At 40.8% G+C, this 26,734-nt stretch overlaps 1 protein-coding gene across 12 annotated transcripts in view; it reads right to left on the minus strand.

The window, feature by feature from the left end:
- LRRC7 (leucine rich repeat containing 7) overlaps window positions 1-26,734 on the minus strand; it is a 175,884-nt gene that overhangs the window by 24,234 nt on the left and 124,916 nt on the right. For 11 of the 12 annotated variants that reach the window (XR_012043489.1, XR_012043491.1, XR_012043490.1 and 8 more), the window contains exons 13-18: window positions 17,974-18,043; window positions 15,886-15,985; window positions 15,021-15,145; window positions 9,679-9,879; window positions 1,150-1,261; window positions 744-924 (exon numbers count right to left, since the gene is read on the minus strand). Coding sequence is in view for 9 of the 12 variants with exons in the window: in XM_072868207.1 (XP_072724308.1) it covers window positions 744-924; window positions 1,150-1,261; window positions 9,679-9,879; window positions 15,021-15,145; window positions 15,886-15,985; window positions 17,974-18,043 (789 nt within the window). In the remaining 3 variants the exon portion in view is untranslated. Of the gene's footprint in view, window positions 1-743; window positions 925-1,149; window positions 1,262-9,678; window positions 9,880-15,020; window positions 15,146-15,885; window positions 15,986-17,973; window positions 18,044-22,573; window positions 22,634-26,734 lie in introns of those variants that run through there. The other variant, XM_072868214.1, reaches the window with a different exon arrangement.

A 26,734-nucleotide genomic window follows, 5' to 3' on the forward strand; every position in this document is an offset into this window, starting at 1 on the left:
GTCAAAAGTCCTCGGTGGCTCAATGCCATAAATCCAGCTGAACATATTTTCCTGCTTTAAAAATAATCTCCTGTGAGTGCAGGGGAAGATTTTTTACACTTACATTATTCTTTTTTTAAACAAAAATACCAGATTCAGCTTCTGCATGTTCTCACCACCAAGATTTTATGCATTTCCAGTGAGCAGGCTCCAGCCCCTCTTTCATGGGGAAGAGCCTGTGGATGGAACTACCTTTAGGACGGAGCTACTTCAGGTGATTTACGGCAGGAATAGACAGGGCAGGGTGCTCCTGGTATGGCAGGAGAGTGTTTTCAGGTTGCTGGTGGCCAGTGCAAATTACAACTTTCAGAGAACTGTGTTGTTCTTGGAGGTCCAGGGCAGAGTGAGGCTCAGGACAGCCATAGTATGAGACATGCACTCTGCTATCCATGCTAAACTACAGCCAGCTGCAGCTCAGGACCACACAGAGCAGAATAATTGCAGCTCAATTACTAGGCGCTTTTAATGCACGGTTATAGCACATAGTTGAAAAACCAGCTGTAGAATTACTGACATTCACAGAGTATGAACGGGTGGCCAACTCTGCACAGCCTGGGCTTTGAATAGCTATGTACACCTCTGCAAAACTGGGTTGTACTTCTTTAACGGAATGCCTTATCAGATAGCACACGATCGCTTTGAATGCCTAGTGACAACATAAGACGAAAGGCGACCAGAAGCTGCGTTAAGAAAGATGATCACACCTGTTCCCCCACAAAGAGTTATTCACTGCTTCTTTAGCCGTTGTCTGCAAGGACCCCATTTTAACATGCGCGTTGGAGGACCCTGAGGAAGCCTGGGAAGGGGAATAGTCTGAGTAAGTGCCTGAGGAAACGCTGTTATTCAGACAATGGATCTTATCTGCTTCAGACTCATCTGTCGACTCTGAAACAAAACACAGCAAACGTTTTCAGGAGGTGGTACTTGAAAACTAAACTCCAGAAAAATGCATTTTTAAATTGATACTATGGATATATACATCTACATGTGCACAAATATGCATGTAATATGTTTTAAAATCAGAGTGAAGTGTAGAACATCTTACGTAATGCGTCTATCTGTGTACATCACATATGCTTTCATCTGAAAGGTTGTAAGTCAAGTTAGTACCTTTCTTCTCTTTACCCAGAAGAACAAGTTTGGGTGGGTACAATGGAGTCTCTGGCATGGAAGGACGAAGCTCCCCTATCCTCATCTCACTGGCAGGATGTCCAAAGGCATCCTGAGGAATATAATAATGTAGAGTAAACATAGGAAACAGAATCCACTTCAAACTGCAATGAACAAACATTTCACAGCCTTCTTTTCACGAATGTGACAACACACCAAAACCCCACCATACGGGTAGTGTCTAATCATGCTGATTTGTCAGTTGAAAATTCTAATTAGTCCTACATAAATACTTGTAAAAATTATGGTGATGTGTTCATTCTGAAAATGTGGACCAAACAGATGGAACTTGCAAGATACATCAAGGCCAAGTAAACATTTTTGATGAAGTAAAGGTCACAAAAATGCAAGCTGCCAGTAGAAATAAATAAAAATTTAGAATAAACAATTACTTCTTATTACAGGAGTAAGTATTCCTCATTCATTTATTCGTGGCACAAATCATTCCATAGATTCAACTGTCCCTACAGCTATATTTAATTAAAATGACTTTGTCTCTAAAGATTTTTTTTCTAACTTAAACCGATTCGGATTTCATAAACTTCTCATTGAGAGTTCAGCAAATCTTGACCTTCAAAGGCTGCCCTGCACAACTGTTTTGCTGTTCTAGCCAGCAACAGGATATATACTGAAAATAACATGAGTTAAAAAGTGGAAAGAAAGTGAGATGTAGTCTTAGAAAGAGGTATTTTAAATTAGGACATTTAAATTAGGCTCACAGGATGGCTAGAAGGGAATGAAGACACAAACAGGGAATCCGTGGCATTTCTTATCCCTGGAAGAAAGTTCAGAAATGAGAAAGACCCTGACCTGAAGATAGGTGGCTTGGGGAGACAGGGTAGGGGATGACACTTTCTGGAGGAATGATACTGGTAAGGAGGGGACGTAAGGAAAGGGAGCTGGAAGAGCGAGCAATATGGGAAACCCACTTTGTGGGTGTTGGTGCAGGGGCTCAGGGAAATGTGATGGAAAGGGAACTGATGGAGATGGGCATGGCAATGCTGGAAAGCCATGCCAATGCCAATCAAGATTGGTATGTATGATATGCCAATGCCCATCAAGATTGATATGTATAATCAAGATCGTATAACCCCTTGTGGGGAGGGGTACGACAAGCATGCATCATCTCGGAAGTGAGAGGATGAGCTGGGATTTTGTAAAGAGGATGGAAGTTGGAGAAGGAGAATATCTAGTAAAAAAGAGGAAGTTTTGGAGAGCTATTAGGAGAAAATCAACAATTAGTAGTATAAAAGAGGAAGGAAATGGTTAGGAGAAATATATTTAGGAGGGAACTTACACTACGGGAGACACTATGAGGCTCTCTGTACCCTGACATTTTGTTGTTAAAGGTACTCCAGTGATTTTGCAGAATGAAGTCAATAAAGGAAAGAGATGTAATATTTAGAGAAATCATTTAAAATGGAGTACCAAAACCAAAACCACATTATTAGAATGTAAAATGCAACACTATTTTTAACAGGTACTTGCTTTTACTAATAAGGAGAAAACTTTCAGAGGTTTACTCTCCATTAACTACTTTTTGTAGTAACAGTGGAAACAGAGATTTGTAGAAGCATTTGCCATGTGATTTATCCTTGAAGAATATAATTATATTTACACAACAGATATTTTAATCCTTCTGCATTTGGTGTTCCACCGGAGGTAAAACCATACCAAAACAGCAAAGAACAGGTATCTTCACAGCCTGTTTAATTAACCCCCTCAGTGCTAACATTTAAGCAAATATAGCTACACACTGATTCTTACATGGTGTAATAGATTCAAGACTTTAAACTACCTGCACATGCAGAGTTCCCTCGTTGTGTATGGTATTTCTTACATAACAGTAGTGACGTACGTACAACGTAAAGCTAACAACAGTGCAACAGCATTTTTCTAGTGCAGCACAATCATTTTCTAGTGCAGAGTAACAAACTTATGCAAAACCATCTTCTGAGAAATAAAAAAGCGCACAGCATTCACAGAGTGTGAAATTCTCCACCTTTAAGCGTGGTGCATGTTAAGTTTCTTGTTGTACCTCTGAGCTTTTCGTATGCTCTTCTTTCTCCTTCCTGTCTGGGATTTCCAGAGTCGATTTATGAGTGTTGTCTGTATCAGACAGGTGACTCTTTTGGAATTCTTTATTTTCTCTATCTTGAACCTAGAATCCCAATATTGTGCCATGAAACTTCCGAAAGTTATAAGCTTAAAATAAAACTACTTGCTGCAAGATAGGAAGAACCAGCAGTTCCATTTTTGACATAATGATGAACACAGGTTTTTATTTCAGGTGCATGATTTTATGAAGTTTTCTATGTTATATTATTTCTTTTTTCTTTTTAGCCCCTAGTCCAGCTATTCCAACAAAAATCAATACACTTTTGAAAGAACTAGTCTGGCATTTGTGAGTATGCCATGAAAGTGAAATATTTTGTAAAAAACCAAAATCATATTCAATTTAATTCTACTCTGTTTAAGAGGACCTTTTGTCTTACTAGCCCAAGAACAAAAAGGTCACTAATAGAAAAAAAAAAGTATTATTAACAGGACCAATTGCAAGAACTAAGGGAAAAGATAAATGCAATTGTGTTGTGTCAGAAATTATTCCTCAGGACTAAACAGAGAAAGATATAGGTAAAGGACAGAAAAATATGGTGAGCTGTTTCCCCAAGAGAAAATACATGGTAAAAACCATTAAAGTAACCGGGAAAGAGAAATATCACCAATTATTCATGCTGACAACACAAGAACATTAAATTATCATCTGGAATGATGGGATTTTTAAAATAATCTAACTCTTAGAGTCTGCTTGCAAAGAATATAAAGCCTCCAAATAGAGCAGACCAGGGGTCTGGGCAGACGCAGCACGCACAAGGCAGAGGAATGCGGGACCATTAATGATGGATCTATTCCGGAGGAGCAACTAAATATACGTAGAGGGCTGGCAGCACTTCTAAGCTGGAGAAAGCTAGTTCAATCTGCAGAATGACAAGCTGGCTATAAAGAAATGGAGAAGCAAAGAAATAAACGGATTAAGGCAAATGTTACTCCGTCCAGATTTTACTAAAACTTTAATGAAAGAATAAAGGAGATCACAGAAAGTGTAGGAACAAACGCAACCAGATAGCTATCAGAATATCCCTAGATACAAGCAAGACTAGCTGAGTCAGAGGCATCTTTCCTGAGAATCACAGTTAGTGGTGCGGTTCTGTAACAAAGCCTTGCCGAGCCACTTACACACATTAGTCTCTGCACAGAAAATGGCAGAACTTCCACCTCTCAGTCCTGTATGTCAATAGTTTCAAAGTCCCACTAAATGGTCTTCTCTTGACAAAACCACAAAACAAATCCTGCCTGAAGCTCAGCATGTGCAAGGCAGTCACAGTTCTGGATGTTTTGCTGTCTAAGCTAGTAGGTATCAGACTGATCTAAATAAAATTCAGTCATCAACCCAGGAATGCACTGAGAGTCACCCCAAAACATGGGATTATCCCAGAAGAAAGCAGTGGAGGATCTTCCACCTGCTCCTAAATCTCTCCCACTTTTCTGGCTGCAGTGGCAGCTTCCAGAAAGGCCAGCTTCAGTAGCCATTAGACCTGAAGGTTGTCCCAAACGGGATGTTAATACAAGATATAACTGAACTGGTGGAAGGAAAACTGAATGTGGATATGGAATCTGAAAGAGGGAGAATGAAGGAACCCCGACACACTTCCTACCTGCAGAGGTGATACAGCAGCCAGCACAATGTTACGGCACTGATGCAATGAGCTCTCACCTTTTCAGCTCCAGCAGGCAATCTCAGACATATGATAGAGCTTTAAAAGGAGACATAAGTACATGAGGAACAGACTGGGGCACAGGTAGGTTTTGGGACTCCATATGGAAAGACATAGTAGATCCTGGAAAAAAGTTGTCATCTGCAGGTAGGGCATAATGATCGTTTCTGCCACGTGTCTCTGCCTTGCAGTCTGGTGGACCGGCAAGCAGTTAGAAGAATGCACACATTAACCTTGCCTACTCAGGTGATCAGAAATACAGCCAAGGGGATGCATCCAAGAACTGACCAGAACTACCTACCACCAAAGAAATCGAAGTTAGAGATCCCCAGTCTACAAAGATGTATTTTAGAATGAAAATTTCCATTTGCAGTAGTTTAATCTCATATGGCTAAGCCTGTTAGCTGACATGGTCAGGATTCTGCAGAGATAAACTCCAGATGCTTAGCCAACCAGTCGTCACTCATGTACTGCAGAGGACAGGAGACCTTCTAACACCATCCTCAGTTATACACCATGGAGAGTCTCTTGTCCAGCTCTGTATGTGGTCTTCAGTGTGAGGACAGAAGTCTCAGTACGGCCCTGAGTTACAACACCCTGAAATGTGAATTGCACTCCCTGTGCTGCCCCACCTCTGCAGGAAACAAGCTTCTGTTGCCCTCTATCTAGACGGCGATGCACCCAATTGCATACCTCTCACCGAGGTTGCTGCCAATAGAGAGAATCTCAGGCCTTTTGCAAAAAAGCCACTTCGTGGTCCATCAAACATAAACCAGGCCTACATGCCCTGTGTATACGATTTTGTACAGAGTGCCATGTCCAGACATGTAACACTGCACCCCCTGAGTCCTCGTGCAGGTGGGGACAGACAGAGCAGTACCCTCAGGGGGTCAAGTGATGTCTTGGACTGATTTTATGGAAGGTAGAATTTATCTTGGAGGCAGCCCTGAATAATGCCCCTCCAATCCAGACACTTAGATAAGGTCAGGTAGAAGTCAAAGTAACTCAAAATGAACTTTAAGACATTTGACATCCTATCTGAAGAAAGGTCTCTTGTGAGTCAGACCTCCAGCTGAGTAAATCATCACCTCCTTTCTCCTTTGACAAGAAGGCACCAAGGTCATAACCTCAGTAAAGATCTTTTGTGCCATGGAGAAAGCAAAAACTCTATAATGAAGATATTTCTGACTCCTGGTAAAATATAGGTCATTCTGTTGCAAAGAGCTTATCAAGGTATGGGCTTAAAGCAGATAGAAACCAAAAATCTTTAGCATATATTCCTCTCCCAACCAGGAGAGACTGTCATTGTGCATCTCATTAGTGGAAAACAGCTCCCACAATAGACACATCAACGGAATCAATTGAAGCCAGGCATCCTGGGGGAAATAAAAGTGTGTAAGTCTTCCTGGAAAGGCAAGATGATCTTTTAAGACAGTCTCTGAAACTTTCACTAAAAACAAAACAAAACAAAAAGAACACTCTTCTGCACCCCCACCCACCCAACCCCCCCCTAACCCAAACCTACACAGTAACAAAGTCAGGAGTTAAAAGGATTGAGGTCTTATTTTGACTGAGATGAGATGAAGGTCTCAGAAGACCCAGTTCAGCTGAGGCGGTATTTTTCTAGCTGTTAGCACTAGCATCTGCATCGGATCACTCAAAGAATAACAATCCCTCCTTTCTCCACAGTATTAACAAACCCGCTAGGAATTAACACAAAGGATGGAATGCTGCAGGTTGGACTAGAAGAGACTTTTTAAAATCCAAAGCTGAGAGTTATAGAGAAGCATTTCCAGTTTATTTGCCAATCCATACATATCAAGAGTATTAACTATAAAGCTCTTAATTGCTGTTTTGTGGTATTTCTCATTGTTTCTCATGGAAAGGCTACGCAACGCACTAAGTTATCCCAGACTTCTTTGTCCAAAATGCACATCTTTCAAAATGACTTAGGACAATGAAGAGGTTTATTTTAACTGATGATTAATTAAGAAATTGTTTGCTTATTATAACTGAAGGTGGAGGATGATACAGGGGATTTGAAATGTAGCTTGTTACTCATTTCAGATGCTCCTTTTAATTATTTAGGAACAGTTTTGTGAAGAGACGTGTAAATTAATTGCAAGAAAACCCAAAAGAGATCAGAAAAGAAACCAGCTTATCTGGCCTCTGAGATGAAAAAGTGAGCATTGCACCTGAAATGAAATTACCTTGTTATTAGAAACTGTCTTCAGTCTAAATCTATATCAGAACACACCTGCATTTTCAAACTGTATTTTAACTTGAGGCTTGAGATCATGTCGCCTAATTATCTGAAAAGCAAATGGAGCTTAATTATGTTTTATTTAATGTGTTGCAACTGAAATCATGCTAATATTATTCACAAAATCATTCACGCTTTTTCTGCAGTTTCCCATACCTCTTCTTTATCTTCATGCAGGAAGCCAAAGGGAGGAAAATGTATACATCATTCTGCTTTACAACCATAACAACTTCCCAGTGTCATTATTTGTATGAATGACAAGAACACTTTTTTTGTTCTCTTTAGTTGACGAGATAGTTGTGTTACTAGTCTCGACGAAGTACTAGGGAAATGAAAAGCTGAAAAAGTTCCACCATCTCCTCTATTATAATAATAGAAGATGAAAAATACATCTTCACTGATGTGATGGAAATAGTCATGCACTCACATCAGTTGCTTGTGGTAGAAAATTAACTAGGAAATTGCAATCACATTATTTAATTGCACTTCAGGAATTACTGCAGGGTCTTCAGCAATTCAACTATTTTTATAGCATGCTTTTTGTGATAATCACGCAATTAACAGTTCACGTACGTTCACAGAAAAACTAGATACGATTGTTTTTCTGTTGCAAAAGTGAATGCATTTTTACCAAAGAATGAAACGTAAGAATGAAATCTGTCTTCATCTTTTTCTACATTAGAACACAGTATGTGGTCACACAAGCATTTCAGAGTCACTGTAGTATTTTATGGTGTTGCTGCCATTTCCTCTTTCCTTACACCTCCATAACGGAGGCTTCACTGGGCTCCGCATACTCACAGGACTCTCTGCTGTGGCTCAGTTCCCTGGGATGTTAACATCTTCGTTTAACAACTTAACATTTAGTTTAACAGCAACTAAACCAGTACAGCCACCTACTTCTGAAGCCTGTGTCACCCGACACAGCCACAAGACCAACACCTAATGTCTTTGTCAGACAACATTGATTCAAATTCCAGATAGGTATGTGTGTGTTCACAGTAAGGATAATCAAAACCCGCAGAAAGCTATTAAGAATATTCAAGTTCAAAAGCTAGTTGATACAAAATAAATGGTATGTATCCAGCAACAACAGCAGAACATGCCAATACTCATGCCACAAGACCTGAGTTGGTTCAAAGGCCAGATTTACACAGTAAGAAAGAATTTAATGAGTAAAAAGGAATAATGATGGAATTTAAGATTTCAGATTTAGATAAAAACATGAATGATTTTAAGTTAAATATTTTAGTTTGAAGTACTAATCGAAACTGTGCCTAGATTTGAAGAAAGTCTTCTGAAGCCATCTTAAGAGAAAACTTTTGGTTTTAAGAAATGAAACTGTTTAACTGTAAAAAAACCCCACACAGTACTGACAGAGCAGCTACAGTGACTGTTCAATATGTAAGAACAGCCGGTCTGTGTTAGGGATATGGAAAACTGAGGAAGAAAAATTCATGCGTACACGACTAGCCAGAGACAGGGATATTTCAAGGACAATGAATTTATCATAATGTTTAAATAACAAAGGAGTGAAAAGATAATGTGATAATTTTTTTCCTCATTTATTTCTTTTGAACATTAAGACTTCATAAAGATTTTCAAGAATGCTGGTATTCTTGTAGACCTGTCCAAGCTTATAAACTACCAGTACCTACTGCCAGGGTAAGAGATTTCCCTTATTTATAATTTGTGCCTGCACAAAGTAAGTCATTAGTGTGAATGTTAACAAGGAGATGCCCTCTGAGATCAAGCTTCAGCTATTTGTAACAGCTTTGCACAAGCCTGCAGTATTCAGGAATTTACCTCTCAGCGACTGTACTCAGGTTAGAATAGAAGACTGTTACTATGCGTACTGATCCACTCCCGGCGAACGTACTAAGGGCTAGACTCTGCAACTCACTGTAAGTCACTATGCAGGGCGTGCCTGATCTAACATTCCCTGCAGTCGAAGAAGCACTCCTGCTCACTTCATTAACTTTTGACAAGGTTAATTGGCTAGCTACTACCTGTAATGTGAATAGAAGCAGCAGAACCTCATGGCATACTAGGGTCAGACAGAACAAACTGATTTTTCATTAACATATTTGAGGCAGAAATACACTTACTTAAGTCTGAGATGTAAATCGTGATCAGGTCCATTCTCCTGCTAATATGCAAGTCTCTCATATCATTACAATTTAGGAGAGTGCTTGTATATATTAATACCAAAATTCAGCTCTAGGCAGATTTAAAACCAAAAATTCAGTCTGATAAACGCAGTAGTACTGGGAAAAACAGCAACTCAATATAAAACTAAATTAACTTTACGGAATGAAACGAGAAACTATTAGGTATGAAGTTCACAGCAGATGCAGAATATCATTTGATGGAGCTATGTTAAAACCCCATCTCCAACTCTTGAGAGGAACAACGATCCTTTTACATTACCTCCACTGAAATCTCCTTTGGTGCCATGGGCCACTTGTGCTCATACTTTTCTTTCACAGTTTGTTCACTGTTCGCAGTTGGTGTTGAGTTCTCAGGCCGTACTCCATGGCTTGTTTTGCCCACCAGATTTTGAACTGATTTTACCATATTCTTTAAATCCTCCGGGTATGGAGTGGGATAACGTTTTAGATTTATTTCAACCTGAACATTCATAAAAAGAATTAAAACACAAATACAAAATGAAAACAGCATGCAAACTAAAACCATGGTTACAGTACTACAGCTAAGTGCAAATTCCTCAAATTTTTAATTAATCTATTTGAGGTAATGTGTTACATATAGCTATCCTCATGGATTTTTGGACTGAAATTTGCTCTCTGTTACACTATGTCAACCTATAATGGAATTTCAGTGACATAAAATAATGGATGGGAATGGTTCCCTATAAGCCTATCTTTTACCCTGTGAGAGTATTGTATTTTAATTCTACACTTTGCTTGAGAGTACTGACATATTAAATCACACTTTTTCAAAACAATACTGGTGTAAATGCAGAATTAATTTAGCTATGTTCAGTGTACTGAATTAATCTGAATTATCTATGGCAGCTGAGAACAGAATCTGATCTATCGGGAGCTATTTGCTCTTTGAGATGTATAATGTATGTACACGCACTCAAGTGTATCTTACTCTTTTCTTATACCGAAAACAGTACAGAACCACTACAGAAAAGTCACCCTAAGTGACACTGAATAGTACTTTAATCAACTGACAGACCTACAGATTGTCTGGAAAACTCCACATTTTAAGTTTATAATTTTTATCACTCAGAAGTAGAGAAACATTGTATTTCCCAAGTCCAAAGCAATCCTGATTTGAAGACAACTCTACAAAATCTCAGGCTTGAGTGGAAGGGGAAGAGTGGCTGAGAAGGCTCATGGATGGCATCGCCCCCCGTCATCTGGCAAGACGTGACCCTATCAGCAAATTGCTCCGAGGAGACGGTGCAGCAAACGACCACGTCAGGAATGATCCAGGCAGGAAAGACGCCATACATGATGCTGACCTCTCCTTATACCTCCCCCACCGTGTTACGGACGTATTTTGTCTGCTGGACATCATGCATCATGGGGAGAGGTGCTGAGGAAACTGAAGCATACATCCAAGCAAAGCACGACCTCCGCAAAGCTGCTTGGGCTGTGCAGAGAGCGGGGGCAGCTTGTAGGTCTGGTCTGTCCCTTGAGCCTCGCCTGTGGCAGATGCTTCCCTCTCAGCACAGGACCCTCTCCTCCACAGAGCATCTCCTGCCCCCCCCCGCTCCGTCCTTCACGCTGCAAACCTGCCCTATCTCCACCACCTTTGTCCGAGCTGTGCAAGATGGTTGTGGCTTAAGCACCAAACTTGGGATTCACACGCTGAACCGGAGAGCACACCCTGCGGCGTGGCGAGCCCGCTGCTGAGCGCACGTAACCGTCACCAGACGCAGCCAGCTGAAATGCAGAAGGTGCTGGCTGAGCCTGCCACTCTCTTTGGGCCTGAAATTGGGGTGGAAATGCAATAAAACCCTTCAATGGAGTAAAATTACAGCTCCCAGTGCAAGCTGTGCATGTCGGGATAACTGTTCCCAATTGTGAGGCTGTGAAATTTGAAATTACTCCACATTTACCATGTGATAAGTGTTTGGAAGCATTTACCACAAAGAAGCTTTTACCTCATTGTCTACGTGAGGCAAGCAAAGGGAACTTACTTTTAATTGCTCACGATTATAGCTGTTGGATTTTAAATTCCTAACGAGTAGGAAAAACATAATCTTGGACTCAAATGAATATGGTCTGTTGATAGGAATATTTTAGAAGCAAAAGCATGATCGATTTGGAAAATAAAACTATATGAAATACTAGCATACAATTCTGAACCACAACAGAATAAACATTACGGATAATAGATTCTGACATGACTTTAACATAAAACGTTAAAATGTATGACTATGATGTCATGTGTTAATAAAGAATTTCAACAGAAAAAATAAATTAAGTCTGTAAAGCATTACTAAAGCTCTGGTTGATTTACGGTTGAAAGAAATCATATTTAGATGTGGCCTAATGAGGCAATTGCTTTATCACAAAATTCAGACCACGATTTAAGTGCCAGGTCTACAGACAAACATAGCTAAAAGTCAAGTCACAGAGCAAATCCTCAGTAAGTAGTAGTCAGGGAAAAATTAACCAAAAGACTTCCATGAGATAGACAAGTCATAGACAGGGATTTCGGCAAGAGTTTCATGTCACTGTGAGCATTAATATTAAACAGTAAAAATACTGGCAGCTGTGGTAGGTGCTATCCACTAGAATGCAGATATTTTCATCACTGATTAGACTTATCCTTACAGAGGAAATCTGTACTCCCTGTCGATACAATTCTTGCATGTTAAATGCTACACCAAAAGTAGCGTGACCCTGAAAAAAGAATTTTTGAAGTTCAAAATTCTTGATGGACAAAGTTATTGAACAATTTCAATTACCAAACCTATTTTAACATGTAGCGGCTGAGAGTTCAGTTTTAACTATGAAAGATAAAAAGCGAAAACTTTGTATGCTTTTAGAAAACGCTACCAATGTTTGTGGTTACTGCCTATTGATAATTTAAGTTAACCTTCAAATTCATCCCATAAAGGCCTGGTGAAACTGCTACAAACACACATGTTAAAGCCTCCCTAAGAGCGACTGCAACACCTGGATGGAGTGACAGGCACTCCGTTCTCAAAGGGTTCCAGCAATTAGCTTTTAGTTCACGCGCACGCATCTAAACACAGGCTGGTGAACAGTTCAGTCAAATAACTCCTTACAACACTTTAAGGGTCATTCCTAGAGAGAGATGAATTGGCATCACTGGGAAAGAGCACAGACATACCAGAAGGATGCAAACAAGCATTTCTATCTTATTAATAGTAATGGAATTTGAGCTCATTTTTTCACGGCTTGGGCAAAAAGGCTGTTTTTCATGATAGGGGAAAAACCCACACACCTTCAGTGGGAAATCTTTTCCTTTCACAGCCTGGCAAGATTTCCCAGGTTTGAACAGTATTATTTCTCTACTTCCAGTTTTTACAAACTACAGGTATTTAGGGGTATCTGGTGTACACACAGTGAGATACGAGAGAGGAGAGATGCTCTCTTCAAGGTACACAGATGGGAGGAAATATCTGATCAGCTCCTAGCTCCCTGCTTAGCTTTTCACTTAATAATTCTTCTCTATATAAGCAGTAACTATGGCATCAGCTGCAAAATTTAGTGGTTTGGTCTGATGAGAAGACGTTAGGATCATTATGGAGGAGAGGAACATTGGATTGTATATGGGAACAGAGGAATTTCATACAGAAACAGACTCACGTACTACAACACTGGTTTATACCCACTCTCTATGGGTGAGAGGGAGAACAGGTAAGAAAGAACTCCAGGAAATGTATTTTAGTCTTGGACTCTTCCACAACTAATATTGTTGTTTGTGATACAAAGGAGATAAAGACCGTCTTGACCTTCGGATGGCCAAGCCAAAACGTTACGGAGAGGTGCAGCCCTGTGGGACATGGATCACCCCCACGGTACAAACCACTCCTGCTGCTGGCAGCACGACTGGCCGCAGGCTGCCCTTCTCGTGTTCTGCTGCAGCGGGGCTGCGACCGCAGCCGAGCAATGCACGCCTCTGGGAATGCCAGCTCTGCTCCACAGAGCGCGGCTCTGGAGCAGCTGCCAGGGACGCGCAACCAGCCCAGGTAAAAGCACTGCAACCAGGGCATCCGCTGCATCCTCAACAGCTCTGGGGCGGCGCACCCGGGCCCGGGGTCACGCCACGCACAGACACCTGCTCACGGCACGGGCACGGGCACGGGCACGGGCCAGCTATTTTTGTTAAAAGTGCTGTTTCTAGGAAACCTGCAAATGTGGTACTGTGTCTCGGCTGCGTTTGCCTCCCCAGTTGCCATACAGCAGATGGCAGCATTTGAACTGAAGTACAGGAACAGCACTCAGTGGATGAAGGATTTATTTTTTCTACAAGAACAGTTTACTCAAAGGAAACGTTTGTTTCAGTCATTCATAGTGTTCTGAAATATATCAAAAACAAAATGGCTATCTAAGTGATAGAATTCATATATTACATTTCAAGATTTAAAATAATGCTTGCAAATAACAATACAATTAAATCCTACGAACTGAGAAATGGATATCTATTTCTCTGTTAATATTTCAATTGTTTTGCACATTTGGACAGCCATATTACCCACAGTGAAAATTCTGATAAGAAGTGGTGGAATAATATAAAGATGCTCTGTTTTCCATATATGACCCATAAATCTGCAGTTCAGCTGGGGTAAAGTTTCAGTTTAATCTATTTATTGTGAGGCAAAGGCTGCTTTTTGACTTCATTTTCTGTTTTACTAAAGCAGCAGAGTCCATTATCTCTGGTTACAAGAGTTAGATGAAAATTCCTAATTGGGAAAAATATTAAAAAGAAAAATACAAAACTTCCAAGAAGATCTAAATGGCATGTTAAATAGCTATTAATAATAGTATTAATTTTAAAATTAAAATATGATTTAAATCTCCTCATATGATTTTGGTCTCTGGCAATACATTTTATGTTGGGTATCCTACCACAGTTAAAAATTTGCAGTGTTTAAGTGTTTGATTGGGGTAATTCCTTTATATGATTCAAGAAATAGAAATTTTGATGCCATTGAAATGTAGATGGTCCTGACAAGATCCTTCTAACAATGTAACTGATTAAAGGCTCAATTGAAAGCTCTGGAATTATATTAATTTCAGAGCAATGGGGGAGGATATTCATGTTTTGATCTTCATTTTTGGTAGGTTACAAAACTGATGAGAGATACCCTCTCCACTGCACGTTCCTGTGTAACTCCATGAAGTTGCAAAGCTCTCGCTGACATCCCCTTTGAGAGGAATATGAAATCCCCTATGTGATCTAAATATTTCTAAAGAACTAGGTGGTTGGACATTAATTCTAAGTCTCCCAACATTTTGTGTTAATTTTGTCTCTGTGACAAAACATCTGTCACATTAGGAACCCGCCATTAGGGTTATGGGCCTGAACTGACTTATGAAACCAAAGTTTTGCTGTCTAGACAGCAACAGCAAAAGCAGAAATTGGTGATGTGTACTTCAGGGTGAACAGATATGCTGTTCTTCCTCAACTGCTGTACTTGAAACATGGTGCCAAGTATTTTCTGGGTATTTAGAACACAAAAATGGTTCAACTCAAGATCTGTAAATTGGACCCTGTCCATCATATGCGAATACAAGAATAAATCAAACAGAACTTACCTTAACTTTCCCTGCGTTTTCCTCCTCTTCCTTTTTTTCTTCAAATTCAAAGGCAACAGTCATACGTTGCTGTCTCTGCTCCTCCCATAAAGTAGGGTTAAAACTATCACTGTCTGACTGGAAATCTACAGTTAAATTGCAAACAGTAATGTGGAAGAACAAGTCATTAGTGCACCCAGCAGAAGATTGGAAATGAACTAAAAAGACATGTTCGTAGTCGATCCTGTAATCTTGGGTTATTCTTTCAAAACTGTTGAGGGGGGCAATGAGAGTCGTAACTGACAAACCATTAGAGACAGTTTCGTACTAAAACCGAAATGAGAGTGATGGGAAGCAACACGGTTTGGGGGCAGATCTGGAGCTGAGGGGCAAACTCTCTAACTTAGCATAGGTATGTCAGGAGCCAAACCCTCAGTTCTGCCAGGCTCAGAGCTCTGAACCCCCCATGCCTAGGAGCTGGCCCACCCCCCAGCTCTCTCAGATGGGTCCAGTGTCTCTGCAGGTTGAGCTGGCTCTGGCCAACAGCTTGTCCACACGGCAGCAAGGCATATCCTAGAATTTCTGTCCCATGCACACTCAATTCCCAGGTTCAAATTGTTTATTCAAGGCCATTCTTCTGAAAATAAAAAAGTGTTTAAGAAAATGTAAATCTGATGGCCTGAGAATAATGGATCTGCAAACAGGATTCCTTTGTGTATGACAAAATATAGACTGTTATGTGTGCACCACTGGCTTTGTGTGTCAGAAGAGACACTCGCACACAGAACCATGTCTGAAACTCCTTCCTCTCCCTCCCTCTGTGTTTTTCTCCCCTGTCTGAACAAGCACTGCTCCTGCTCTGTAGGAAGTGCTGATGGCGTTTTACCTTCATCACCGCGGGGTTGCTGGGGAAACATGTAGTTAGTCAGTACTCTCTGCTTTGTTTCTGGGTGAGCCTCAGTTTGCAGTGGAATGAGAGCCTTGGACTGTACAGGGAAGGCAAAACAAAGAACTGTTAACTCCGAGCATGTGTGTTAACTGAGATGGGATTTTAGCATCTGATAAATAGAAAATACAAGATTAACTAAAATTCTGTATGAAAATAAACTTCTCTACGGACTAAAACAAGTACTAATCTGGTGGAAATGCCTCCTCTCCCATTCCTCACTTCTGTAATTCCTGCCAGGATCAACAGAAGAACACTAAATATCAGAAATACTGACTGCATGTTCAGAGTCATACCAGTGAGGAAGCTAAAGGATCAGCAGAACAGAGCTGCAACTACACAGTTAAAACACCTACATTATGGCTGTGATCTATTTTAAGCTAGGGCTAACAAGGACTAAATTCACAAGAGTTATTAGTTCATCTGAGGGTAAACCTGGTGCAAGATACCGGAGAATTGACATGGCGGTACTCTGAATATTCAGATGTTACTGTTGTGTTTTACTTCAGTTGATTATTTTTTATTATTGCTTTGCTCTAATGTAGCATCTAGGAGTGACTGTCATAGTTCATAGAATAGAAATTAATCTATGCTATTCCGTAGAAAAGTCACAATGCTTAAAAAATATTGTATATTTAAAAGGAAGTGTATGTTCTGTGGCTGGGCTGAGGAGTCATGCAATGTTATATTTTTAATGGAAATTAGAGTGAAAAAACGAGAATCCTCATTTAACACATGAAAATTTACTCATCGTTTTCTATTATCCCTCCCACTTAGTCTCCCCCCCCTTCAGCTTTAAAATTTTTTGCTTAGCTATAAAAGTAAAAAGTACCTTTAAGGCGCAGTGCAATAAGCATGTACCAATGAAAATCTACCGACTGCGGAGCGTTTGGCTTTGCAATGATTTGAGGGCACGGCCGAACGGTACACGCTGGCCAGGAGTCAGCAGGAATCTCATCTGACATCTGACAAAGAAATGACCCCGTCTGCTGGGCCGTGCCCCGTGGCCAGGCACGGGCTCTGCTCTGAGCGCGTCTGCAACCAGCAGTGCCCAGCACAGCGTACGCACACAGGCAGCTGCAGGACCTCGGTCCCTGTGGCTTTTTCATACGGATAAAAGGATGGATTAATTTCCAGTAGCACGATAATTGGCCCCTGAAGAATTATCCTCATCAACTTCAGTTAAAGAGGTATAATATCTGACCATGGGCATTATTGCAAAGTGAGAACGATGAGATTATGAGAATTTATTGAGATTATTAAAAACTGTTAGGTATGTCGAACATTTCTAACATTGTACAAATTGAGTTTTTCTCCATTTAGAGTTGAATTACGGAAGTGCAAAATTATTCTATCCACCAATGCTGGAAAGGATCGAAACTTATTTTCGTGCTCAGGTGCTGGCTGAACTGTTACATTTCTCAGTGTTCATGTTACATAATTTGTTTTAAAATAGAACCCTAAGGAATATATAGTAGTGAAACCAAACCCCTTGGAACAAAGACAGACATACTTAAATTTAAAAGGAACTTAAATGAGAGTTCTCTCCGAAACAAGACTAAAGTTCTTGTGCACCTTTTACATGTTTAAACTCCCGCTGACTTTAATGGAGTTTAAAATATGCAGGAATGGAAGCACGGACAGGAAGAGGGAAAAGGAAGACGACAAGAACAGAGGCACAGATGGAGTAAAGGATGGGAAAAACTAATAACAAGTTTGATAACAAAGTCTTACCTCTTCAATTTCTATTTACAAATTATTCCTTGATACTTTTGGCCTTTATTTACTACTTTTGTAAGGATATAGAAGCTTAGCTAGACACAAGTAACAAATCCTGCAAAGGTGATCTTTCCAAGTTAATAAATGACAGCCAGAAGAATCTATACCTTGATATGAAAGTATAAAGCTGGACTGGGAGCAAACACTTCTGTAATTCCACTACAATCATGTATTAAATTATAGGTTTCATTTACAGCCCTTGCTAGGACCCCTAGTTACTAAAGAAATATGAACATTGAAAGTCATTACCTGGTTGTCAGAAAGCCACAAAGCTGCAAGTTCTTTAAGTTTAGTAAAAGTGAATGGTAAATTCTTCAGTCTGTAAATGATAATATTGGAACAACATGAATCCTTCATTTTCACAATAGTTTCTGTTAAAGATTTGTATGTAGCATGTTTATCTTGATCATACTGAAATTGCTATAATTTCATATCTTTATTTTCTCTCACTTTTTACTAAAATATTATATTTTATTACGGGCATTCCACATTAAGAGTGACATTTGGAATCTAAAACTACTGATATCATACCCTAAAGGTACTAAGGAGATACCGATATTTTGCCTTGGCTATAATGTAACCAAAGCTACAGCTTGTAACACAGTAAACTGAAAAAAATCTTGGTCCCAGGGAGACTTACAGGAAAGACCTAACCGTTTTCAGTGCGGCTAACATAAATCCTTTTATTGGACATTTAAGTTTTGGAACAGAAATACTCTAATAATATTGAAAATTCATTTTTGTAGAAACGTTAGGATAAAGATTAAAATAATATAAAGGACAAAATTAAATGAAACAGTAAAAAAATTAGCATTTTAATTATACATGTAAACACATTTCCTAAAAGTGATCTGAATGTGGGAATGGGGAAATGATGACTAGATACTTGTGGAAACTTCATTCATGTTTTTCCCACTAACTAATTCTGAACATATCATTTTTACTTTTCGGTCTGTACCAACGCGAGAGGGCTGTCCTACCCACATACTGATATTCTCCCATCTCTGTGTTACAGAAGGGCAAGGAGCTGGAGGACTGTAGGAAGAAATGGACCGACCAAAGGACTGTCCACAAAGACAAAAGCTAAATGTGATTTACCAAAAAGAGAAGAGGAAAAGCCCTTTTCTGAGAGAGTCAGACAACCCCATACTGTGGAAAGAAAGGCTCTTACAGATACGCTCACTCACACCTCAGACTAAGACAGGCAATCCACTGCCAGGTACTCCTCCTGCACGGCATCATCAGGAGAATCCTTCATCCCTCTACCAGTAAATAGCCAACAATATTCCTACAGTCTTCTTCATATTAAAAATCCATCTGTATTTCTGGGAGATAAGCATCTCACAAGCTTTTTCACCATTGCTACTATGCAGTGCTTTGTAAGTGTACCCATTTGTATCAGCAATAGCGTGGCCAGCAGGACGAGGGCAGTGATCGTGCCCCTGTACCGGGCACTGGTGAGGCCGCACCTCGAATGCTGTGTTCAGTGTTGGGCCCCTCACTCCAAGAGAGACCTTGAGGGGCTGGAGCGTGTCCAGAGAAGGGCAACGGGGCTGGGGAAGGGTCTGGAGCACAAGGCTGATGGGGAGCGGCTGGGGGACCTGGGGTTGTTCAGCCTGGAGAAAAGGAGCTAAGAGGGGAGACCTCATCGCTCTCTACAACTGCCTGAGAGGAGGGTGTAGAGAGGTGGGGTCGGTCTCTTCTCCCAAGTAACAAGCCATAGGACAAGAGGAAATGGCCTCAAGTTGCACCAGGGGAGGTTTAGATTGGCTGTTAGGAAAAATCTCTTCACCGAAAGGGTTGTCCAGCACTGGACCAGGCTGCCCAGGGAAGGGGTTGAGTCCCCATCCCTGGAGGTATTGCAAAGCCATGTAGATGTGGTGCTGAGGGACATGGTGCAGTGGTGGGCTTGGCAGTGCCAGGTTAACGGTTGGACTGGATGATCTTAAAGGTCTTTTCCAACCTAAACGATTCTGTGATTCTATGATTCTGGAATTACTCTAGATGTATTTTTGCCACAAAGTCATTACCATTAAAAATCGTGTTATTTCAGAAAGCAGTGTGCACTTACTGCAAGTAACACATTTTAAAGATTGTGATTTTAATAAAAATACCTTATACTAAAAATGACTTATCTATAACAGTGAAATAAATTGACATGAATGCATACGCATACATAGTGTGCTATGAGACAATCTCCAATTAAATGCCTGTATAGATTACAGCAGTTTTACATGTGTGTGCATGTTTAAACCTAGAATTAATGCCATAAGAAAGTAAGGAGTGCCTAAACTACCTGAAATGGAGTTTTCATTCCTGTCTTGTCATAAAATGAATATTGCAGCGTGGAATAGTGCAGTATGTGACATAAGGGTATAAGGGTACTTATACATACTACATAGAAGTATATATACTTATATACTATTGTAGTGTACCCTCAAATAAGCGTATACTACAGTAGTATATATACTTAGGTACTACTGTAGCATATCCTGAAATAAGGGTGTACTACAGCTACAAAGGTTCTCAGATATTCATTACGCATGGATGTAGGTTGATTACTTTCTACATACTACAGGCCAGATCCCATTTGATATAAATCAGCATAGCTCTGCCTATTTCAAAGAGCTAACTCACATCATCCTCAGTAAAGGATTTGGCCTCCTCTGAAGAGAAAACTGCTCATCAGTAATGGAAAAAAAGTGATTATCTGCACTGCTTCCATTGATCTAATACATGACTGCAATCAGATATGAGTACAAAGAAATGTGAAGTTTATGGCTGTGCTATTCAAAAAAGAGCTTTTCTTTTATGCTTAAATGCTGAAACTTCTCACTAGACAGTCTGGAAAATTACATACGTAATTGTTTTTATAAATCTAAGGGAAAATATAATCACAATATTAGATGAAACTTTAAGTGGTGCACAGATAGTTAATTAAGAAGATGGCCAAATTAAATTAACTTACAATTGAAAGGCAAACTGTGCTGTACCAAAATGACTTATTCTTACTATGGATGGTATTTTACTCAGCCTGAATAAATAACCTTTGCCTGAGGCCCCTTCTCTGCTGGAAGGTGCTGTTTGACTGTTCCAGAGCAACTGCAGCCCCGCAGTCCGGACCGGGAACAGGACTAATGGAAATACGGCCACAGACCCTGCACCCATTCCTTCAGGCGTCGGCTGAACAGAGCCACGAAGCCTGGGGGAAAACAGCCTCTGTGAATCTCCCGAACAATCACCCTAGTGCTACCACTGGGCAGCCACCCGCTGTGCGTGCTTTCTTGCGTGAGCAACAGCTTCATGCCTGTGCCTTTTTTTAAGCACTAATAACTTCAATTTGCAATCTCTTAAACTGATTTGTAAAAAGAGCGAAAATGCGATAGCCAAATTAAAAAAATCTCTTAGTGCTATGGAGGTTATCTGTATTCATATTAATTAGGTTAAACAGGTACAATCATGTATGCCATTGGTAAATGTAAAAGTTTAAAAGTTATTAAGAAAAATTTTTCTTTTAAGGTAAATCCTGAAGCACCAACTGATTTTTCAGGAAAACAACTATCCACAGTAATAGTTTGGAAAAGCATGAAACGTGTATGTTCTTTTTATAATGTTTAATTTTCACATAGAAAGCATCGTCTTATGAGAAGAAAAGGAGAAGAAATTTCCTCTGAAGTTCCTCAGGTGAATAAAAACAAACTAAACCAAAACCAGCCCATGTTTTGAAATGACACCCCTAAACATTAAACAGTTGTACCATATGACTGCACAACCTCAAAGGAGCTACTTGTCAGTGTGTTACGCCATTCTGGGGTGAGGACTTCAGAATAATTCCTTCCTTTATTAATCCTAGATTACATCTTCCGTGTAATTTGTTAAGTTCTTAAGGGCTAAATACTTTAAGAGTAGGCTAATGAATATTATTCATGGAACACAAGAAGAGCAAAGAAAATGTCATTGATACTGTTTAAATATAAAAAATATCAAATGTTGATATTTGAGGGGTCTTACGGAGTGAAGGTAGTCTTTGCTTTTATTGTAAGCCTACTGACAGACATAATTTTAACTTTTCTTTCTTGATAATTGTTTTTCTCATAGTTTTGTAAAATAACCCACTACATGTTTGTACCAGGCACTAAATTTTGTCTTTGTTATGCCCTAAGTAAGCAAGCTCAGAGTATGGGAAGAGTTTCCACTGATTATTAGTTTGAGTAATACAATGTACGAAGAGCTTACCGAACACCTAGGGAAATACTTTCTAGATTCATCGATGCATTTATTATACTTTGGTGACAATCAGAAAGAATTTTCAAATAATAACCCAAACACGAAACATTTATGTCAAAACATGTTGAAAGTTAATCATAACAAGCAGTGTTACCAGTCAGTCGGTCAAGCCCAAGATAGTTGCTATTTGTGACAGTTCTCCAAGGTAACTCTCAGCAAATTGATAATAATAGGGTTTTCAGAGTGTGAAAGTTTAAAAGAACATGATTCACATTAACCCATCAACATCCTGTTCACAAAACCACTTGTGGATATACATGGCCAGAAGTAATTACCTCTTTGGCAATGAGGAATATTGCATAATTAAATAACTAAACAGAAAAAGAAAAGGTACACCAGGGAACAGTCTTTTTTTTTTTAATGGATCATGTAATCTTGGGACTTTTTTTCATCTAACTTCTGCGGGTGAGATTCAGAGCAGTAATTGAGTTCTGACCCCAGGACAGAAGCAGAAGCAGTCCAAATACAGAAAGGTGATGATTCTTTCAGCTCTTCTTTAAGAACAATCTAAAACTAAAAGAAAGGTTACTTACCAGTAACCGATGCTCTTTGAGAAGTGTAGCCCAAATGTACATTCTAACAATTCTACCTCTCAATCACAGGACTCATACCTGGAAGGACTCTGAGGAGAGAGGAGAAGCAGATGGAAGACAAATGTATATGTGGACTACACATTGTGAAGAACACCGGTTACTGGTAAGACATCTTTTTTTCTTTGAATGAATCCCATGTGCACTCTCAACAGTGACCGAATCCAAGCAGCTACCCCCAATGACTCATTACGTGGTGGAGGTCTCGGTATCTTTCATGCAAGTAGTAATTGCACAACTACTTTATCAAATGCTGCATTGGTTCTTGAAGCACTGGAGACAGTGTTATGCCTGGCAAAGGCAAGGATGAATCTCCAGGTAGCTGCATTGCAAGTATCCGGAATCAAAACTGTCCTGACTGCAGAGGGTGAAGCCACCTAAGCTCAGGTCAGATGCACACTAGCCCTCATTAGACTCCACCTTTGCAATCGGATAGCAAGTCAGGATTCAACCCATCATTGCCTTTTATTGTGTAGAGACAACCAAATACTGCATTTCCCAGGGATGAAGAGCCCGTCACAGGGCTGAAAAGGTTTGGACCTGTAAAGATAAAAGGAGAGAGGACTCCCAACTATGGAGATGAGAAGTATATAGTCTTAGAGTGTATGGCATGGGAAAGAAAAGCTGGAGTCTAATTCCCTGGTTAAAATGGAATTCTAACATGAATATTTGAAGAAAGTCCTGGAACTAAACCAGCTTCTGGTCAATCAGCAAGGTCCATCTTACAGCGATGAGGGCCTTCAGGAGACATGGAATAAGAGCGAAAGCCTGTGGTAGCTGAAATCATAGTATTAAAAATGCACTAGAGAGGGACTCCAAACACTGACCCACCTTTGAGCAAAATGCGTCAACTCACAAAAATTTGAGATTCCCACTAGCCTGAGTGGCAAAGAGGTCTATGTCAGGTTTGCCTCCTTCCTGAAAGACATCCAATCAGGATTTTAGACCAAATCTCCCCAAATGTTTCTGACTTTCATACCCAAGCTCCAGATAATGCAAAGAGGGAGAGCTCCTCTTTTCCTGTTTACATGCTACATCACAGTTGTCCGTCCCTCCACGTGTGCGTGGCCATTCAGAGAGCAGACTGCAAATTTTCCATGCGCTCTGGCAAGGCAAGTTCAAAGCCACCACTATCTCTGTACTCTACATGCCTTGAGCCAGAGTGCACTCCCCATGCCATGAGGAACATGTCCAGAATGAACATTTCTGGTGGCAAAAGGGCATCTCTCAATAAACGCTTGAGTAGCCCAGCTACTAGCAGAGAAAGTCACTGGGATAAAGGCAATGACGTAAGAGGCTAATGGATACACAAGTGCACCATTTGCAGTCACAGTTGCAGACACTGGAGGTGAAATTTGGCATGTGACAAAGTAGAAGAAGATGACCCTGAGGTGTCATTCACTGGGGTGAACCTGTGGTGGACAGATCCCCAGTGGAAGACTCTGTTCCCTTTGTAAAACTATACATCCATGATAATCAGCATGGATTGACAGTCATGGCGACGGAGTCTGTTCCCTCTGCAAGGAAAATAACATGCAAAGATGCATGAGCAACAGGACACCTGCCAGAATGGACATGAAATCCTCTCTGGTGTCAGGAGGAGAAAGTCATCAAGGACTGACCAGATAAATTCTGAAAGAATATGCGATCATATGCACAGTCCATCCCCATCCGTTCTATAGTACAGGGAGTAACACCTGCTCTTCAGAAGATTTGTGCAGAGGTTGGAGCTTTCATGCCAAAAAGGCTGCATCAGCAGTGTTTGGTGTGAATGGGTCTGCCTCAGCAGCGGAGCCCACAGAGGCCAGGGCTCTGCAGGTCTCGTAACAGGCTGAGAGGGAAAAGGCTGACCCACATCCCAGGACCCAGGAGCCCACCACCGTAGGGTGAAGCACATGCACTGACCCCTTGGCTCTAGAATCACCCTTCTGCTCTGCTTGCGTGTCTGTGTCTCTTCTTCCAATGGCTCAAAAGGGTATCCAGGAAAAGAGCTGGTGTGCACTACCTTCTCTGTCATATCTGAAGCAGGAAGAGTAGAGGGGCAAAACTGTTGTGGTAACATGGAAAGGTTCCTAGCAACAAGTGGAGCCCAGGTACACTCCATATTAACATGTACATGTGGACTCATTCAAAGAAAGAATGGATATTGCCTTAATGTTAATATGAATGCAAAAATGGGAAAACAGAAAAGTAAAAAAAAATAATAAATAAATTCAACATTAAGATGGTATCCGAACTTTGTCCAAACTCTTTGGTGCCAAAACATTGAAACTTTTTCGTTTCATTAAGGTGGGAGGTTCCATAACAAAAGCATTATCACAATGTCTCAGCAGGACAACATTTAACCTCAGCCGGAATTGGTATCAACAAAGGAGGAAAAATTTACTCCCCAAACCCCTCAAAAAAAGTACAGGAGACAATTCAACCAGGTTTAAAGGTTGAAGGTCTATGGTCTGAGTCAGTTCCTATCTCTCCTACTCTAGACTGTGCTCTCCCACTAGTTCTACAATGCTTACAACTCACTGTACAGTCTTTCAGGTGGACTTGAGAGAACAGCTTCCCACCGCCACAGGCAAAGGTCCCGTTCTCCTGCCCTCCTCACACCTCCTTTGGTGCACAGCCACTGTTTACCTTTAACTGCCTTTGGTGTTTGCCAGACTCCATGGTGAGGAAATGGACCGTGAGGAGTGTCATAAAATGAACACAACAAGAAGAACGACAGCTTCTTCCATTCTCAGTGAGATAAATCAGCTCAGTGACTTCTCCAGTGAGCCCTGAGCAAGCATAAGGGCAGATGCAGGGCTACCAGCCAGCACTGAAGGGGGAGTGGGAAGCACAGCAGCTGACACATTCCGCCCCAAGGAACATCACACCATTGGGATGCTAGTCCATAATTACCTTCCTCCACAATGGAAATCCCAATCCTCTCTTATACCTGGGCAGCTGGGGAAAAAGGAAGGTGGGGCAGGACTGCTGTTCTGATGGCATCCAGCAACCACGTCAGGTCAGCTTGGTCGGGAAACCTTGCCTGCTCTTACCACCTCCACTGCCTCCGCCCAGCAGTGAGCCACCTCCTCCCTCTCTCACTCCAGCAATAGCACTCATAATCAGTAATTACACATGAAGTCACGTGCCTGAAATCAGCAGCTGAGCCGGCTGAAAAGTAACTTGGCAAAAAAAGGAAAGAAAAAAAAAAAGACTAGTTTTCTGCTTCCTCAACGCACACTCATGGCACAACTACAGCTTTGAAAAGAGGGCAAATAGCGTGATCCAGCTCAGACTAGTTTAACGTGCCAGGGAAGGCACCCTGCAGTTGCAGCTCCTTGGACTCCCAAGAGGCCCCGAACCAGCACTGTCCGGTTGCCTCCCCACTCCTGTGCCTGCTCCGTGCCTCCTCCTGCACGTCACTACAGCTGGCTCTGCAGCACAAGGTGGGCCAGCCACCGGAAACGTCCATCTTTCACCGTAAAACGTCCAAAATTCACCGTATTTCCAATAGGCTGCTTTCGTCTATATCACTTACATATTCAAGATCGCCATACGGCTGGACAAAGTGGCACTGGGACAGGACAGGGTATAGGGATGCAGGAACAGTGAGGGGAAGCTGGACTGCCTTTGTTGGCAAGAATGCCAGCCCGAGGGTGTTCAAAGTGTTGCCTGAAATCCAGTTTCAGACTCTAGCTGTACCGATAACAGCACAAACGTACACTGCTGTGGTGACATACTGACGGAAGAGTATTCCTGGCCCTGGGAAAGCACTGGAATCGGAAACCCAAAATCAAGAGACCCAAGATTTGATGCTGGGACTTGGACAGTTTCAACACAAACTGGAGTTAAGTTTAACTTTACGTTCTGGTCCATACATAACGTATTTTATGATACACAATTGCGATGCAGAAAATCATCTAACAGAATTAAGCGAATAATTTTAAACAAATGTATTACAGGGATTTCTACATTACTTCATTTTATACTTTATGGTCAACCTTAATTTCAACAATGAAACTGCTGACAGTGAATCAGCCACAGATGTGGAAAGTCCTTCCTCTAATTTTTACTGAATATGGACAATAATTACTGGAAACAAAATGGTACTCACACACCATTTGTTGCACTACCGAGCAAACTTGCAT

This window comes from Ciconia boyciana, chromosome 7 (genome assembly GCF_034638445.1).
Source record: "Ciconia boyciana chromosome 7, ASM3463844v1, whole genome shotgun sequence".
Taxonomy (NCBI): Eukaryota; Metazoa; Chordata; class Aves; order Ciconiiformes; family Ciconiidae; genus Ciconia; species Ciconia boyciana.